Genomic DNA, 20,149 nt, shown 5'->3' on the forward strand with positions numbered 1-20,149 from the left:
TAAGACTTTTTACATAAGACTACTATTTTAAATAAATGCTGTTCTTTTTAACTTTTTAATTTTTAAAGAATCTTGAAAAAAGTATCACAGGTTCCATCAAAATATTAAACAGTGCAACTGTTTTAAACATTGATTATAAATTAGCATAATAAAACAATTTCTGAAGGTCAGTGATGATGCTGAAAATTTAGCTTTGCGTCACTGGAATAAATTATTTTTAAAGTATATAAAAAAAAACAACACTATTTTAAATTGCAATAATATTTAACAACATTATACAGTTATTTCTGTATTTTTGATCAAAGAATATCACAATATTACTGTATTTTTGTTCAAATATAAATGCAGCATAAAAGACGTCTTTTAATTTTGTAACGTTACAAACAGCATGTGTGTAGATAAACAACTTTGTCTAAAAATTTTAATTTTAAAACGTCCATGTGGTCGACATCACCCCTTGTGGCACAAATGTGACAGTCCCTAAAGACTTCAAACTGTGCAATCACATTGACTTCTTTGTTTCTGATAAAGCAAACAGACAGCAATAAACAAAGGCACTGAAATCAAGACAAGACTGCAGAAAAAAAAGTGCAGTTCTGGCATAGACATAAACACTATTTTGTTTCATTGTGAGGCTGTGAGAGCAAAAGGTTGGGGGCACTTCATCTGTGGTTCGAATAATTAGGCTACTCTTATTAATATTACCGCTTTATAGCACTAAAGCTGATAGGAACCCTTCATGTAAAGTATACAGATCAGAAATTACAGTCCAGACCGCACAGAGAGGCGACTTCTAGAAAGTAAATAAAACACAAAGGAATCTGTTCAAGGTTTCAGAATGTGCCTCTGAGGAACTTTTTGTAAGATTTGTGTGTTTGTGTTTACATGCGCTGTCCCAGAACTGTTTTAACTGTGTGTATTTGTGTAAGTTTTAACAAGCATGAACCAAAGTGTGTATCTCTTTTTTTTAGGAGGTGGAGGTAGTGCTGGATACGTCCCAGCACAGCCTTTGCCTGTAAGACCCCAGTGTAAGCTATCCCCTCTGCTGGTCCACCCTGGCCTTCTCACTGCTGAGAACTTGGCACTGCGATTTCTCACTACAGAGATCTTAAGACAGCCCAGTTGGACTACTGACAGGCCGGAGTGAGTGTTCCCATGGAGAGAGAGACTGCAGTTTATCGGGGTCATTCTGGGTCTCGGCCTAGCCCTGTTATTGGAGGCATATCTTGGTAGTAAAGGTTATATAGGCTGAATTCTTTATGGGCCGTTTTATACGAGTTCTCAGACGGCTGGGGAAATGGTTTCTCTGTCCCCTGTGGCTGATCATCACAGGGTCTAGCGCAAGCTGAATGTTTAGATTGGTGCGCGTCAGGGCTTTGATAGCGCTCGTAACCGCTGGGAAGGCGGTGGGTGTTTGGTGGTTCTGTGATGGAGCATTTTCCAAATTCCCCCTTCTGCTTAGATATCGTGCATTTGCCCGCTTGAATGTTTGTAAGCTATTTTGAAGTATACAGTTAAAATCAAAAGTTTACATACACCTGGCAGAATCTGCAAAATGTTAATTATTTTCCCAAAATAAAAGGGATCATACAAAATGCATGTTCTTTTTTATTTAGTACTGACCTGAATACGATATTTCACATAAAAGATGTTTGAATATAGTCCACAAGAGAAAATAATAGTTACATTTATAAAAATGACCCCGTTCAAAAGTTTACATACACTTGCTTCTGCTACTGTATTGTTACCTGAATGATCCACAGCTGTGTTTTTCTTTTCTTTTTTTTGTTTAGTGATAGTTGTTCATAAGTCCCTTGTTTGTCCTGAACAGTTAAACTGGCCGCAGTTCTTCAGAAAAATCCTTTAGATCCCACAAATCTTGTGGTTTTTTAGCACTTTTGTGTATTTGAACCCTTTTCAACAATGACTGTATAATTTTGAGATGCATCTTTTCCTACTTCGGACAACTGAGGGACTCAATGCAACTATTACAGAAGGTTTAAACGCTCACTGATGCTCCAGAAGGAAAAACGATGCATTGATGATTGCCCAGGGGTGTAAACTTTTAAACAGAATGATCTTATTTTGCCTAAATATCGTATTTTTTTCATTTAGTACTGCCCTTCAGAAGCTACAGAAAATACTTACATGTTTCTCAGAGTACAAAATAAGTGACATTTGCACAGATCTTCAAATTCAAAAAGTTTTCACCCTCTGGCTCTTAATGCATTGTGTTTCTTTCTGGAGCATCAGTCAGTTAGCCTGGAAAAAATCCAGACCATAATCTATTAAGATTAAGGGTCTGGCATCGAGCAATGAAAAGGGCCTAACTCGAGGGGTGGCACCAAGCGTGCATTTGAAACTCTCACTGCACGCAATTGGATAACGCCACGACCAATCACAACAATACACCGTGTGAGCCCCATACGCTTAGCTACCAGCGGAGCTAACTGATAGATTAAACTCTTGCAGTATCCAGTCGGCAAAACAACAAAAACGTCCTTCTTTCAAAGGAACGATTCAAACGCGGTTTTCTGTTCCTCTTTTATATGAAAAGCCAAGTCTAACTCCTTCATTGTAGCGGCCAAAGCCGTTTCAAACAACTGGTGTTCATCTGTAGCCATCTTTCAATGTTTACTAAATGATTCCGGACGTCGCAGCGCTGTCGTCATCAGCTTAGCTCGCCTCTGGCCCGCCTACATCAGATACACTGATTTGATTGGTTCCCAGAACTGCTTACGTAATGCAGTAACGTGCATCATTGCTCGATGCCAGAGTGTCTTGCAGAGACAATTCAAATTGTGCTCTCGCGAGACCTCTGGATTTCCAAGGTATCAGTGAGTAATAGTTTCATATGAGTCCCTCAGTTGTCCTCAGTGTAAAAAAAGTTGAATCTCAAAATCATACAGTCATTGTTGAAAAGGGTTCAAATACAACAAAATGCTGAGAATCACAGAATTTGTGGGACCTGAAGGATTTTTCGGAAGAACAGCAGGTAGTTTAACTTTTTAGGACAAACAAGGGACTCATGAACAACTATCACTAAACAAAAAACAAAACAAAAACACAGCTGTGGATCATTCAAGTAACAAAACAGTATTAAGAATCAAGTGTATGTAAACTTTTAAAAACGATATTTTTTTATAAATGTAACAAATTTTTTCTCTTGTGCACTATATGTAAACATATTTTATGTGAAATATCTTATTCGGGTCAGTACTAAATAGAAAATAACACCCATTTTTTTATGATCCCTCTTATTTTGGTAAAAGAATTAACATTTATGTAAACTTCTGACTTCAACTTTATTTCAAAGAGCTGATTTTGTTTTTGCGATAAAAAAAAGTGGGTTCCAAATCAACACTGGACCACATTAAAAAAATGACTTTTTTGTGATTCACAGAAGAAAAATATTTTTTTGGAAAGATATGTAAGAAAATTCCATCAGAATTGAATTATTTTCTTTCTCTTTAAGATCAACAGGTCTTTCAGATACCCATAGCCTGTGTGTCTGTGTCTCCTAAAGACTTTTATTCCATTTTCTCTTCCTTTATCCTGCCACCCTTCACAGTGGGTGGTATATTGTCTGAGCGAATGAGCGATTAATACTGTCTAAACTCTCTTTCCTTCCTTCTTCATAAACAGAGGTACATTTACAAAGGCCCTGCATGGCAACACCGCATTCCTGTTATACCCGTCACTAACAGTTGCTTTAACAATCGCTGTTGCCCGGTCACAACTGATATGTGCAGGCTGGTATTGTTACTCATTACGTTGATTAGCAAGCTGTGTAAACAAATGCTAATCCGTACTGACAGAAAAGGCCATAGCGATGCGCTAAGATGAAAAAAGATGTAGTGAGCAGACACAAAAATGTACACACTCAAATAGTACATACGTTTTCTCTCTTTTAAAGAGATAGTTCACCCAAACATGAACTCAACCTTATGCTGTTCCAAACTTGTAAGACCTTCTTTCATCTTCGGAACACAAACAAAGATATTTTTGATAAAATCTGAGAGCTTTCTGACCCTGCATAGACAGCAAACAAACTGACACGTTCAAGGCTCAGAATGCAGACAGAACTGTGGAATCCAGTCATAAAAATGGAATTGACTATAGAAGGCGGAATATCACAGAATTTGACAAATTATGGATGAATAAATCAAAAGTAGGTCAATACACTTTAATTAGAAAGTGATAATGGACTAGTGCCTGTGAACATTGAGCTGCAAAAATGCTATTTAAATATGAATCTCGCTTGTTCAGTTTGTCTCTGTGTGATTGAATGGCACAGATATGCGGTTTTGTTTACTACACACATACTGAAAGGTGCATGATGCTCAGTGTTTTCAGCCTCAATATATGAGTACATAAATACAGAAACATAATCTCTAGAACTGCTCTGAGAGTCACTTCATAAGCTTTTTACCATTTCATTTGAGGAAATATATCTTCATATCAAATACAAACAGAAGCTTAAAGGTCTTCACAGCAACCCATCAAAACAAAAGTTCGGTTTAACTTCAAGAAACTGTGACAGAAATATATTACTAAATGTAATTTTAGTACTACTACTACTACTACTAAAATTATTAAAACATTATGTTTTAAGGAATATTTACCAGAATTTATTTACCTGAAAAACGTAAATACACAACACAGTCTTTCTGGAAAAAAGATATAAACAAGGTAATATATTTATTTATCAGAAAATGTATAAATTTGATATGCTTTTTGTTTAGTTGTAATCATGAAAAAGAACGGAATACAGAATTTGGTAAAAATAAAAGGAAATTTAAAAATATATATAAAACGTAAAAAAGTAAAAAAGCAATTTTTGTTAAACATTTAAGAAATTGCTGTTAAATTTTCATGATTTCAATTCATTAGACATGCTTTTTGATTAATATTTTTATTTAACCATCAAAACAAAACAAAACAAAACAAAAACAACGAAATGTATATATAAAAAACAGTTGGGAAAAAAAATAAATGGATTTCATAGGGCCCTAGACATCGTTAAAATAGTGGTTAAATAAAATGTTGTTAAATAAAGTCACTATTTTTGTTGGGGTTTTTTTGTGCACAAAAATTGTTCTCGTAGCTTCATAAAATTATGGTTGAACCACTGATATCACATGGACTATTTTATGGATATCCTTACTACTTTTTGGAGCCTTGAACTTGTCAGCTGCGTTGATGTCTACACAGTGTCTGCAAATCTTTCAGGTTTCATCAAAAAAATCTTACTTTGTGTTCCGAAGATGAACAAAAGTTTTACGGGTTTGGAAATACATGAGTGTAAATAATTAATGCCAGGACTTTCATTTTTGGGTGAACTGTCCCTTTAATGTATTTTAGGTGCATATAAACCAAGGTTTTTGCTTACCAAGAACTTGCGTTTCTGTTTCCAGTGAGGGCCCTGTGCATTGGTGTGGCGGTGAGCTTCTGTCACCATACGGATCAGTTCCCATTCTGAGCTGGTGGGTTCTGGCCGGTTCTTCATGGATTTGACCATCTCCTCCTTCTTCCTCTTCTCACGGTTCTCTTCAATCAAGCGTCGCTTCGCAACTCGCTTGGAGTCGTCCAGAACCACTACAGCAAAGAGAAACACGGTTTAATTCTTCCACTCGCGTGAAGGATAAAACATTATTCAATTTAAGTCATGTTGGCTTTTCCATTCAATTTTTCATTTTAAAGATGTTTAGACATTTTCCTGGAAAACAAGACAAATACGGAATAACAAAATGATTCTGAGGTGCAGAATGGCGGTGACAGAACGAGTAAGAGCATCGGGGAGGGATCAAAGTAGAAGCGAGACATCCATAAAACATTATAGAACAGAGGGAGAGAGAGGGAGTGACAGAGGAAGAAGAAATGTGGTCTGGGTTGAACATGTGCTGTACATATGTGCGGCATATGGACGTATGTAAGGGGAACCTCAGACTGAGCACTTCAGTTTTCATAAGATTAATGTACATTCGCTGTCAGGATGCATTTGTGTATGTAAGGAGCAGGGCTGGGTTTGTGATCCAGTACGGTGGGGTCCAAGCATCTGATGTAGAAGTTCAAATGCGCCTGTTTTATATTATTTTCCAATTTAATAATTTCATTACAAATTATATTTACTTATGACAACTTAGACAACTGCTGATGATCAGTGAACAGATTGTGTACAGTGAGGTCCCCCCCTGCGTTTTCATTGGTCTGTGTGCGGTTTTGCATGTTCGGTTATTTTGTATGCTATTTGCATGAGCATGTGCGAGGTCACTCACAATCCATGGCCATGCCCACGGCAATGCATTTCTTGAAGCGGCACAGCTGGCACTGGTTGCGGGTGATCTTGTCGATGATGCAGCAGCCATCGTATTTACAGGAGTAGGAGGGGTGGAGGTTCTTCTGGATGGTGCGCCTGAAGAATCCCTGTGAGTGAAGAGGATAAAGAGTGTATTTAGAGGCAGACAGGTGTTATCTGTCACAAACTGTGCTTTCTGTCCTACATAAGCAGGTGGACTGCAAAAGCTTTTTGTCTTTTTTGCTATAAATATATCTAAATATATAAATACAGTCAAAAGTTTACATACACCATGCAAAATCTACCAAACGTTAATTATTTGAACAAAATAAGAGGGATCAAACAAATGCATGTTAGTTTTTGTTATTTAGTATTGATCTGAATATGATATTTCACATAAAAGACGTTTACATATAGTCCACAAGAGAAAATAATAGTTGAATATATAAAAATGCTTCAGAAGGAAACATGATGCATTAAGACCCGGGGGTTGAAAACTTTTGGAATTTCATGATCAGGGTAAATTTAACTTATTTTGTCTTCTGGGAAACATGTAAGTATCTTCTGTAGATTCTGAAGGGAAGTACTAAATGAAAAAACAATATGATATCTAGGCAAAATAATAAAAATGTACACATCTTCAGTCTGTTCAAAAGTTTACACCCCTGGCTCTTAATACAATTCTGGTTACGAAGATTAATTCTTAAAACAAGGGGAAAAAACTATTTGCCAATGATATACAAAAATGCTACTTTTTCACATAATTAAATATGTTAATTAAAAAAAATCAATTAAAATAAAAAGTTAAAAGTAAAATGTATTCATACGCATGTTTTTACCCTAATTAAATTTGTCTTGTAACATTTAAGTAATCAATTAAAAAAAATAAGTACAATTTTGTTAATCAGCCAATTTCAATACAGCAAAAAATAATATGCTTTTCAGTGCATTCCCTTAGTTGGGAAAAACAAACCATAAATACAATATAATATAATAAAATAAAAACAGATACAAATAAAAAGTATGATATATTGTTTCCATAGCAAATTTATCTTAATAACAAATGAACGTGTTATGAACAAAACAAAAATAAAATTACATAAAGTTTCAAATAAAATAAAATCTAACAACCCTGACAACCCTAGATTTGTTTAATTGCATTTTTGTTTTTCTGAGCAAAGAAACAAAAAAACATTTTTCCTTAATTTACAGAAAACACCCACTAAAATGTCATTCAGTGTAACTGTCAGGCATATTACAACAAAAATCTATTTCTGACATATTAAAAGAAAATACTTTCACCCCAAATACTAATTAGTTGTAAATCTACATTTTTTTTTTAAATTTGCCACTATGCTAGGTTTTGCCAAATTGTCAGTAAGAAGTTTTTTACTCAACACAATAATATTTAATAAGCTCCTTTAATCTTTATGTTTTAATACGTACAAGTCAGAATAAGCATGCTGTTTGAATTTTACATAAATATTGTGTTACACTGAATATTATTTCGACCAAATTTTGACATTTTGTTCTCCAAAAACTTATTTGAAACCTTAAAAGTAGAAACGTTACTTACATCTAATGTGCTTTCTATGGACACAAAATCACTTTTGTACATTTCTTATGATGTGGACATCTTAACGTCTTTGACCCATGTGTATACATTTTACTGACAAACAAGACAAAAGTCTGATTACAAAATTGAACATTTGTCTTTGGATGGGACCTGCAAGCCCTCAGAGCTCTTCAAATCCAAAGCCTGTTTGGAGGCAGGAGTCCCAGTCAAAGACTTTCACAGCACAGTTGTCACTCCCAATCCACTCCCTTCATGTACAGAGAGACAGGCAGTGGATAAGATGGTTGACACTGTTTTTAGCCTTGTGATTTGACAGCTTTGCGAATGATAGGAGTATAAGTTTCACAAATGACAACAGGATGTTTTGTTGAACAGATCAGACCTGTGTCACACCATAACTCTACGTGAAGTGACAGTCTATCTAGTGTGTATATATACGTGCAGGGCTGAGATGCCTGTTAACAGATGTCACTGTGGACAAGTGATATCAGCGATGTCCTACCTTACAGCCCTCGCAGGTGATGCAGCGGTAGTGATAGCCAGTCGCTTTGTCTCCACACACCACACACGGCTCATCCTTCTCCAGATAGCTGGGGATGTACCCTACCATACAAAAAACCCTCCAATGTTAACTCATAGCAACGAGTACAGACATCAGCAAATCAACACATAAAATGTATGTACATTAACTCAACCAATTGTGTTTGTTTGGAGGCAGAACCTGCAAAATGTTGGGAAACATTTTTTCAAATTCTGTTTACAGCTGTAATACTGCAGAAATGAATCACTTCAGATCTATCCGAGTACCTATTTAGGGCCTAGTCTTGTTAACCTTGATTGGTGAAAGCTCTGAAGAGCTCTGAGTGACTCTGAGAGAGTCACTTGACAGCAGTTAAGATCCGTCAATGTTTCTGTCACGTCTCTCTCATCTTATGCTAGTTAATTGTCTTCATGCAAATGTGTGAAGCCCTTTCATAGAAACAAATTATTGATGTGATACATGCTATTACTTACAGGAAGGCGAAATAGACGATTGCCCACTATTTCTCTAAATATACACAACCATTTAAAAGTTTGGAGTTGGTAAGATTTTTTAAAGTTCCTTAAAGTCCTTTATACTCACTAAGGTTGTAAGTGACCCTGGAAAACAAAACCAGTCTTAAGTAGCACAGGTATATTTGAAGCAATAGCCAAAAGTACATTGCATGGGTCAAAATACATTTTTCCTTTATGCCAAAAATCATATTAAGTAAAGATCATTTTTTAAATCTCCCACTGTAAATGTACAAAAACTTAATTTTTGATTAGTAATGCATTGCTAGGAACTTCATTTGGACAACTTCACAGGCAATTTTCTCAGTGTTTTGATTTTTATTGCACCCTCAGATTCCAGATTTTCAAATAGTTATATCTCTGCCAAATACTGTGCTAACTTGTACTAACAAACCATACATCAATGCTTATTCAAAAGATTATTTTTTCAGCTTTCAGATAATGTATGAATCTCAATTTCAAAAAATTGACCCTTATGACTGGTTTTGTGGTTTATGGTCACATATTTATTTAATGAAAAACACAGTAAAGAGAGTAATATTACGAAATATTACTGCCATTTAAAATCTATTAATTCAGAAGTCATTCTAATCTGCTGATTTGGTGCACAAGAAATATCACTATTATTATCAATCTTGAAAATATCTCCATTCAAATCCTTCAGTTCAAATAGCAACCCCCTACAATGCGAGTAAATCTTATTTATTTACTTTTTATTATTTTTTTGTTGTATTTTTCTGTAAAATAAGAGTCCATTTGGAATTCTTCAGCTTTTAAAAACAACAAGATACTGTTGGTTTCTCTAGTAGTGGGCAGGACTAATGAAAGAACAGCTTTTATTTGAAATAACCTTTTATATGTCTGAAGTAACTTTTTTTTATTTTGTCAAAAAAAAAAAAAAACGTCCAGTTTTTACAAAGCTAGTACTACCTATTTTAGTTCCATATTTACAATTCTTAAAACTAAAATAAGTGAAAAAGAATTAAAAAAATGCTTCATTAACATCAGCAAAGGTTACCAGCAGGTGGTGCAAAGATGGGGCTAAATAAAAATAGTCTTGTAGACTTGTTTTAAACTAACTACCTAATTATCCTTCTTTTTAAACAACTTCTTCATGCAAAATGAAACACTAAAGAGTAGTGTAGGTTAGCGCGGAAAATCTTACACCACCCTGCTCTAGCGTCTTTCTTTCCCATGTGCATGTGACAGCACCAGCCACCAGAATTGGAAAACTACAAGGTTAGAGATGATATTGGGACTAATCTAGTTTATTTGGCTGCTCTGGGCTGAAATAACATAAAAATGTGGCTACTGTATGTACTGAACATCAGACCAACTTCTTATAAACTTCTGACCAATCCTTACAAAAATACAAGGCCAATCTTTACACAGCCCATTAGCCTGGGAATGCAATCGTTTTAACGTGAGTTATGATGTCCTGCAGGAGTATCACCAGAACATCACATAACAACAATTCTATTGAGCTAACTGACGCTAGAGTTGATGTGAGGATGATCACGGGGCAACTGAAAGCCCTTCCCTCCCTCTGGGTTTCTCGTGTGTTTCTCAGAAATGTGCAGTCAGTGATGCATTCTGGGAGGACAGAGGAGTAATAAGCATACTTGCTGCAGCTCTAGGCAAGAGCATACGTGTCTTCTGTGAGACATCTTACCAGACATGCTCTTCACCGAACACTGGCTGTTCTTTCTCTTCCTTTTCGGGCCATCGAGCCACCTAAAAAACAAGAGAGAGACAGAGAGATAGAGGTTGGTATTAGTATATTCCACAAAGATGGCACACGGGAAGTCTTCGTGCTGATTCGATCGCTGCAATTCCCTGTGGTATCACTTTATATTTTTTACCAGCACACATTCAGCTCCAAGTGCTCCAACAACATGACAACCCTGTCATTTTGATTTGAGGGAGTGAGGATCACAAAATAAAAGATCGCAAATACAGGCAACTGTCAGAGCTGCAGTGCACATGTTCCTGACACGTTCACGTCCTGACTGCAAAAGGACTAAGCCCGTTCCCCTTCTCTCTTTTCAATAATTTCTTGCAACTTTCTAATTAATTTAAACATACATTAATGAAAATGATAAAGCACCAATAACTCACAATAATAATAATTATTAGTTTTCCAACATAACAATCCCAAACCCACCACCAAGATGACAACTGCCTTGCTGAGGAAGCTAAAGTTGAAGGTGATGGAGTGCAAGCCTGATAGCACACATATGTGTCGCAGATGTCTATTTGACGTCTGCATTTACATCTGTAAGACGTCTATAGGACGTTTCCTATCAGAAGTCAAATAGATATCTATTTGATGTCTTTAAGATTTTTATGATTTAGAATGGATGTAAATCTTACAGACGTCTGTCAGATGTTTGTAAACAGAAGATGCTTTCCAGATCAAGTGATCTTTAACAGACATCTACACAACAAAAAGCATTAACAGTGATTACGTGATCAATAATTAAAAATGTCTGGAAAAAATGTCTGATTTTTAATAGCAAAACATCCCATTTCTGATCAACTTGTCAAAAACTATGTCCAGTTTTGCAGCCCACCAATACCATCAGGTCATCCAGTAGTAGTAGAAACACCCATTACAACGAAAGAGACAGGCACATTGACAGACCTTCTGCACTAAAATGACCCAACATCATTAATTATCAATGAGAACCGGCAACTTCCGGAGTCATGAGAGGCAGAGAGAGTTGCTGACGTAACAAAGCCAAACAGTGCAAATGAGCAGTGACGCAATGCTGCGACTACCAATGAGACCGCAGACGGTGATCCGACTTATACAGCCGGACATCGTGGCTTAACAATACAGCCACTCTACGACCTCCAGCGACATACAGTATATGTGTGAACACCACAGTCTCCGAGCACATCGAGTCTAGCTGTGATTAAAGGGCTGGAGCGGCTCAGCTCTACGCTGGGAGAAAGAAAGCAGAGTTACGTAACAAAGTGTCCAAATAATGCAGGCAAATCTGTTAGCATTCAAAGCTAGTCCCTCAACACCCCTTCAACGCCTTTGCAGTGCTAACGCTAATGCTAGCCTCTTTAAGTATACATCAAAAACAGTTTTCTAAAGGGAGAGCTGTTTTAAAGCTCAGCGAACACCACATGACAGTAAGCTTGACTCTGAGGGGAGAAACACTGATTAAGTGCATTAAAGGCATAGAAATTAATTTAAACATCAAAAGCTGTAGAGATAGACATCTTTTCTGTTACATAACAGCTTTTGTTAAATAGCCTTTGATATTTATTCTCATGTACTATGGTATTTATGTGGTATTCTAAGGCACTTTAAGAATCCCAGTGGTATTTATTTTTTATTTTTTTGTTATTATTCTTAGTGTCTCGAGATTTCTCATTTAATAGAATCTTCTGGAAATTACCAAGAGCACACAAAACAAGGTTCATGTGATGTGCTCCCTCAAGCCACGGCGATGTCACACACATAAACACAAAGAAGGCCATCTTTGTTCGAAGCCATGGGGAAAAGATTATAAAAGGTTCAAAGTCTAATACTGGCTTGTGTGTTCTTTCACTCGTCACATTGTTTTTGTCATTTGCTGTATTGATTCTGCAGCTGTGGAACGTCATTTATGAATGTCACTTAATATGTCTGACTGAGGTTCAGTCAGGACGCAGAAGCCTCTAGACTTTTTCTCTCTGGTTCTCTCGGGCGTGCGGAAATGTCACTCTAAAGCCGCGTTGTCCTCATCACAATCGCTCTGATTTGCTGTCGTGGATGGTTTTACCAATACAACTGTCAATCATCTGCTGCCCTCACGAGAACCTGCTTGTCACAAAGAAAACACAAACGTTCAAACACAACCACTGCACTTGTCTTCTTCGAAACACCTGAAGTGATCAATACTAAATACAAGATTCATTTAATCACAATTCCATCACGCAAAAACAATGTGCGAATATTCTATAAGAAGATAAACAGATACAGTGCAGTAGATGGGCAGTAAAGGCATAAAGCAGCAAGATCAAGCAGCACAGGCTTTTTTCCCACTCTGACACTCACTATAAAAAGAAACCTCAGAGGATTCTGCCTAGTCAGAAATGGATGGGAGGGGTAAATCAAATAAATAAATAAATAACAGCCAAGTTGGCACTTGCTCTCTGCAGAAACATCAATTATTCTGGATCCAAATGGAAGGGCTACACAACTTTCCCATTAAAGGGACAGAGGACAACCGCTGTAACATCTGAGAGGACAGGTTGCAGTTTGCACAGTAATACCGTGATACGAGCCGGGAATGAGCATCTTTCGTTTTGCGCACAAAGCGACAAGCTCATAATCGGTCCGATCTGATGATACTAAAACAGAATCTCATTAAATTCTCAGATGCATCAGAAATCCGCACGTCCAGTTGAAATCAGTCGACCGATGCAGAACAGAACATCCCAAAAAAGAAGTTAGAGCGACCGTTTCCACAAACAAGAACCTGAGAGCTTTAAAGTAGATTTCCTAGACCAGGAAGAGATCCGTTCTGGGTTTTTCACACTTTTCACCAATGAATTTAAATTATGTTTAACGAGATTAAAAGAAGTAACAATAGTAATAAAACACAATTGCTATTATTAATACTACTAATAATATTACAAATGATAAAAACAACCACAATAATAAAACTACTACCACTACTAATGATATTATTACAAATAATACTAATAATAAATTACTACTACTATCAATTACAATAATAACAAAAATATGCTACTGTTACTACTGCTACTTAACAATATTATAAAAAATAATAATATTAGGCATTACAATGCATTTACAGAGATTGCAACTAGTTGATAAAAAAATTTTGGTAAAAGATCTTGGCAAAACTATAAAAATGCATTCACTGCAGAAATTTTCCAAATGCATTGAGATTTTTCCTAAACTTTCCAGGTATAGTTATCACAATCTTTGCATGATCGTGCGAACCTGTTAATACCGTTATGAGAGCAGCATGACTAGGCTTGTAGAGCGATACAGGTAGGAGAAGAGTCTCACCTGATAACGCAGTGGGATTGGAGGATGTGCATGGTGAAGACGAAACGCTCCGCTGTTCTTCAGGATTATAACTCTTCACCACATCAACGGAGCGAGCCGTATAAACACAGTCTAACTGAATTCTCTTTGATGCCTCTCTTGCATAAGTGCTCTCTCTCTCACTTGCTGCCGTTTGGCAACCCTCCCTCTCTTTTTTCCCCTCTGCCCGCTGTCTCTCTAACTCTGAAATTCCCCTGACTGTTCTTTACGAATTTTTCTAAGAATCCCTCGTGAGAGATTGTCTCTCTCACTCTTAATCCGTCCCGTGGTCTGTGATTGGGTGTTGTGATCTCTCTCGAGGGCGGTAATCCGGGGTTAGGAGCGAAAGGCGGTGAGATTGGGTGAGCGTTGTGATAAAGCAGGAGAGATGGAGCCTGAGATATGTCAGCACCCATAAACATGCCAACTGGTTCTGTCACCTCCGGTTATTTTCACTTTTATTTACTCGGTACCTCTGTGGCGTATTTTTATCCAGCGTGGTTTCATTCATCCTCTATGACAAGGCAAACACAGTGCAAGCAGTGACAGTGGGTTAATCCAGGGGAGTAATATAAATAAATAAAACGACAGAGGGAGTTTGGGGGGGGGGGGGGGGCACACAACCCAACACTGGAGAAGCAAAAAGAAAGTTTGTGAGCTCAAAACTTCACCCTGAATTTAGATGCACAGTGGTACGTTTTTTAAATTTTGGGGTCCGATTTTTTAAATATTTTTAAAAGAAAACTTTTGTAGGCTGTACTTAAGTTATAAAAATACAAAAATGAAATAGTTTTACAAGTCAAAAAAACTGTCTTCTATTTTAATATATTTTAAAATGTCATTTATTTATGTGATGGCAAAGCTAAATTTTCACCAGCCATTACTCCAGTCTTCAATGTCACATCTTTCTTCTAAAATAGTGATTTGGAAAGTTATAAATCTCTTTACTGTCGCTTTTGATCCATTTAATGAAAAAAATATATAATCCTGAGGGAATACTGAGTATTAAGACTTGTATGGCTTAATGATCTCTTGCTAAAATATGTAGTAGAAAACCCATGAAAAGATTTTTAAAAGTCTACATTGTTTTATGCATATTTTGGACTATGGGGGGCACCATTATTTTGATGATGTGAAATGGTTGCACTCTGTGAGCTACTGGCACTACCTGTTGCTTTTTTTACCGCAACACAAATGGGAAAATAAAATACTGATACGATGATACGGCACCGATATTAAGCATTTTTACGGTTATCGGTATCGGTCATTTTGAAAATCGATTTGCCGATAAAATAATTTTAAGCATTTAAAAAAACATTCGTCAGAACTCTTGTTTTTCTTCATTTTGACAATGTTTTATTTTTACACCAGACATAAATATCGGTTCAAAATATCGGTTATCGGTCTATTTGATCTGTAATAATCGGCCATGTGGTCTCCTAAAGGCCTCAAATGCATCAGGGCGAAAGTGGAGAGAACAAAGACGCAGGTCTTTAGGAAGTTTTATTTGTTCACAGGCATCTTCCAATTATTTTTTTCATCTTCTTTTCACTAGAAAAGCAGAAAAGACTTACATCGCTTCTCTTGTTAGCCTTCAACTGAAAGCTACAACCAAAAGTCGCACAATGTGGCATCATATCAGTATTTTATTTTGCGAGTTGTGTATTTGAAGTTGTATTGTGTTAAAAATAGCAACAGGTAGTGTGCCCCACCATAGTCCAAAATATGCAAAAAAACAATGTGGATTTTTTAAATAACGCAAATCTGTCATGGGTTTCCTACTACATATTTTAGCAACAGACATCATTTACATGATATTAAGCCATACAAGTCGTAATATCCAGGGTTCTCTTTAAAAAAAAAAAAAACCCTGACTGACACTTTTGTGTTTGTAAAGACACTACGAAGAAATATTTCAAAGACATGTCAGGTGAATCCAATTGTAGGGGGATTGAATTAATTATTCCCAGTAAATGAAGTGCTGAAATCAAGGCTTTGCTTTTTAAGAATCAGTAGCGGAGAGTGTCGTGATTTGAGTGACAGGAAGCTCAGAGTCTTAGGATCTGTCAATCCTCAAAGAGAAGTCTTATGCAAAGTTTTGGAGTCACTCCACCTTGCGTTTCCTTCCTTCTAAATCCCTCATTGTGTGTGTTGCCGTTTCCCTCTCTCTCTCTCCCTCCCTCGCCAGTTTTATGAGAGCTTATTTTAGACCCTGTCTAAATGTGATCTGGCAGCTCCCTCCAATGTCAGAACAAAAGCCACGTGCATGCTCGCAAAAAAACAGAGAAGAAAAGAAGCTGATGGGATGCCGCTAAATGTATGTAAATGTGCATTCACACTCTGTATGTGTTTGTCTGGGGGGCGCTGACATGTCTGCGTGAGAGAGTAGATGTGATAAACAGTCCACTAGCCTGAAGTTCACGTGACTCTAGCTGGAGGGATGGTGGCACTGTTGTCTAAAGTGGTTTCACCAATATGTGTCCATGCATGTATTAGTGCCTCACTGCAATTGTCGAATCTCTCAGTAGATGAAAACTGCAGGGTTAGTTTATAAAGTCTGAATATGCTGAGACATCAGATTATGCTGTAGATGTTGTAAAGAAAAAAGTAATAGAGGTGTGGAAAGTAACAGGTTATTTGAGGTTTCCTGAGGTTATTTTTATAAAGTTTGCAAGTTTTTTGCACGAAAAAGTCTAACATTTGCAAAAAGTATCATTTTCCATCCTCATTTTCAATCTCTGAAAAACACTCAAGGGGCAGAAATGGACTTGGACTTGCACTTGCAAAAAATGGAAGTAAATGCCCGCTGCTGTGATTGGCTAACTTCACTGCACCATATCCATACCCTTCTTTACAGCATGCCATGTGTTTTGAGATGGCAAGTGCTCTGAATGAGCTAGGGGTGGGCAATATGACTAAAATCTTATATCACGATATGAGTAATTTTGTTTCATAGTAACGATATACTGTATATCAGTAGTGAGAGGATATTTTGTTCTCTTTTGTTTGATTAACATTAATGACAGACAGCAGGAATATTAGACTGCTGTCACTTTAAGAGCTGCCCAGATCCAATATACTGTTACACATGTGTTTTCTTTCTCAGCTGTTTGCTTTCACTTAAGACCAATGTTACTGTTTTTACGAGTACACTTGCATAGATGCGCATTTTGACAGATACAAGTGTGTATTTGACAGAAACAGTATCTCAGACAGCACGTGCATATTGTGAAATGAGTTGTTTTTCGCTGCTGATTGAGTTTTTAAGGCTTAAAAACGTCCTAAAGATAAGTTTTTGTGACCACATAGCACAGCAACATCACGTGAGCGTGTAACTGCAATAGAGACGATAGTCTAAAATCTCTACCAGTTGACAAATTTCTACCGATTAATCATGTCTACCGGTAAGTCAGAAGAAATTTAAATGACACAACCACAACAACTGCAAGAGTCATGTTTTAACAATCTCTTTTAGCATGGTAATTGCTTTTGCTTGCTTAATTTTCAGTGTATAGTTTTAAAAGTACTAATATTCAATCCCATCGTATCATTTTTGACAAATTTGACTTTTTTTCTCCAAGTTTGTGACATTTCTTGTGTTGTTTTGCAGTGAAAATATACCACAGACAACATTCTTCTAACATTTACATGACTTTTTTAATCTCAAGAACCTACCAAGAACACTAATTGTGAAGAATACAGAAAAAAAATATGGATTTAGATCCCCCCCCAAAAAAAACACAACAATGAAGTCTTAAAGTATTTGGTGTTGTTTGATAAACACCATAGCAAAAACGTCCTTTCTTCTCCGTGGTAAGCTGCTGTTTCATAAGCGCCACCTACTCTCAGAGAGTGAATTTACATTTTCTTAATGCAATACATTTTAATTTAACAACATTACATGTAACATACAACCCTAATGTACACAACTGATAAAAAAAGAAGAAGAATAAAAAAAAAATTTAAATGTAAAGCAGGGAATTCTGGGAATGTCAATTTACAGTAATTCACTGTAAATTATACATTCTTTCTTACTTCTAAAAAATTATATACTACGTAAAATGTAATGTCAAGTCCAGTACAGTTCTTAAATGTATATTGTAGGGGAAATTATTGTTAACTATGTAGCATTTTTACAGTCTTTTACTGTTAAAACCACAGACATTTTTTACAGTGTTTGTAAACGGTTACACATTACCAAACGTAACCACAGTAAAAGACGACAACGTAGTATTTTCTTCTGCTAAATGCTTGGAAAATAAAAATTAAAAGGAAGCATGCTGCTGCTAGGGAGAAGAAAGATCCACATAGCAGATCTAGACAGGTGGTGCAGGGGAGGTGGAGGGCTAAGATAAGGACATGCATAATGTAAAGATATTATATTCATTTGGGTGCGTCCTGTTTATATAAGGAAAATGTAATGAGCATGTGAATCCAACTGGCTGGAAATATTTATCTGAACAAACTAATCAAAGCATGAATAGAATTTCATGGCTGAACTGATCATTTAAGCATTTAAGCAGGTTTTGCCATCAACTTAAAGGTCTTGGTTATTTGGTTACTAAAACTGAATTACAAAAACTAAAACTTTTAAAAAACTGAACCTGAAATAAAAACTAAAACTAAACTGAAATTCAAACATTTTGGAAAACAATGAAAAAGCAAACTCATCATGAACTCACTCAGAAGTTAAAGGCCTTAGTGCTCTGCAGGCACCCTGTCTGTCTGATCTGTCCAGAGGATAGACATGCTGTACGACTAACAGCAGGAAAATCCTGTCAATTGATTTTTTTTTTTAAATCTAGGAGGTTTTAAAAATAAATTGTGAAGTTCCAGAAACATGATGTTAGCCAGGACAGATTAAAACCATGTACAAGCATTTGGTTCTACTGACCACTGTGGCACATTGACACAAACAGGCATGTAGTATTTGCATAAGCACAAAAGAGCAATGTGAACATGCCTGGTTCTTCTCCACACATCTCAAGTTTGAAATCAGCAGAGACATCTGTGGAACGCCCTGATACAGTCCGTTTACCACAATCTATACAATATGGTTGAAGTCAGTTTGAAATAAAACTTAGCTGTGACAGTGCCAAACTGCCAACAAACATCAAATATAATCTTAATCAAGTGATTCTGTTTAGACCATGCTCTAATTAGTGATATAGGTTTAAATTCAATTAGTTATGACATCGACACTAGCTTCACCAATGGCGTGAGTTTGGGGCGGAGCTAAATGTCAGCTTAAATAATAGCAAGTATGAGAAGTGTTTAAATCTAATTCTCACTCGCTCGGAAAAGAAACATCTAAACCCCTATGGACATGAGGTTTGGGAAGGTGATTGGGAGGCGGTTCGTAGAACTGGCGAGGAAGCGAGAGAGCGAGTAATGAAAGTAAGGGAAGAAGAAATCAGCTCGATTAAGATGAATGGAACCGTGTGATTGCTACTCTCGCTCTTTGATTTAACCCAGAATGCTGTGCTCCATGATCAGCTAATCTACTGACAGGTGGCCTCTGTGTAATTAAGCTGAAGGGCCCTCGTTTAATCGCTTCTTGAGCGAGCATGCTGGGAATCTGACCCCACATTCCAGGGGTCTTGTCTATTACATGCGCGCACACACAAGTAAACACGGGTCTGCAGCTAAGACAAATTTGTGTTGCAGTCCTGATGTACAGCCTTGTGTAGCGGCTCCTATGTGATGATGCTTCTGTGTAATTAAATGAGTGAACTAATAATTGCGCTGAAAACGCTTGAGTAGGCTGAAACCCTTTCACCTGCTCTCAAGCATCATTGATTTAATGATGGTTAATCTCGAATAACATTTATAGACTAATTAGAGGATAACGCATTAAGTGGGGTGTAAAGTGGAAAAAGGTAAACATCAAGACGCATGCCTTCAGCCATACATCAGGATATGTATATATCCTATATATATATATATATATATATATATATATATATATATATATATATATTAATATATGTTTCAATTCGATTTCTGATCCAATTCAATTCAACATTGATTATTTTGAATATATATATCAGGTACAGTACATGCCAAATTTTCTCAAGGAAAAAGAAATCTCTCAATTAATGCTGTAAAATATACAGGTTGGTATTACATTACTATAATATTGAAGGTTCAAATTAACTTATTTCTT

At 36.5% G+C, this 20,149-nt stretch overlaps 1 protein-coding gene across 1 annotated transcript in view; it reads right to left on the minus strand.

The window, feature by feature from the left end:
- The window catches only part of thrab (thyroid hormone receptor alpha b), a 32,182-nt gene that overhangs the window by 8,292 nt on the left and 3,741 nt on the right, over nt 1-20,149 (minus strand). The window contains exons 2-5 of the mRNA XM_073828989.1: nt 10,600-10,661; nt 8,377-8,477; nt 6,279-6,426; nt 5,393-5,598 (exon numbers count right to left, since the gene is read on the minus strand). Coding sequence (XP_073685090.1) covers nt 5,393-5,598; nt 6,279-6,426; nt 8,377-8,477; nt 10,600-10,661 — 517 coding nt within the window. The remainder of the gene's footprint in view (nt 1-5,392; nt 5,599-6,278; nt 6,427-8,376; nt 8,478-10,599; nt 10,662-20,149) is intronic.

The sequence above is a fragment of the Garra rufa genome, chromosome 22 (genome assembly GCF_049309525.1).
Source record: "Garra rufa chromosome 22, GarRuf1.0, whole genome shotgun sequence".
Classification (NCBI taxonomy): domain Eukaryota; kingdom Metazoa; phylum Chordata; class Actinopteri; order Cypriniformes; family Cyprinidae; genus Garra; species Garra rufa.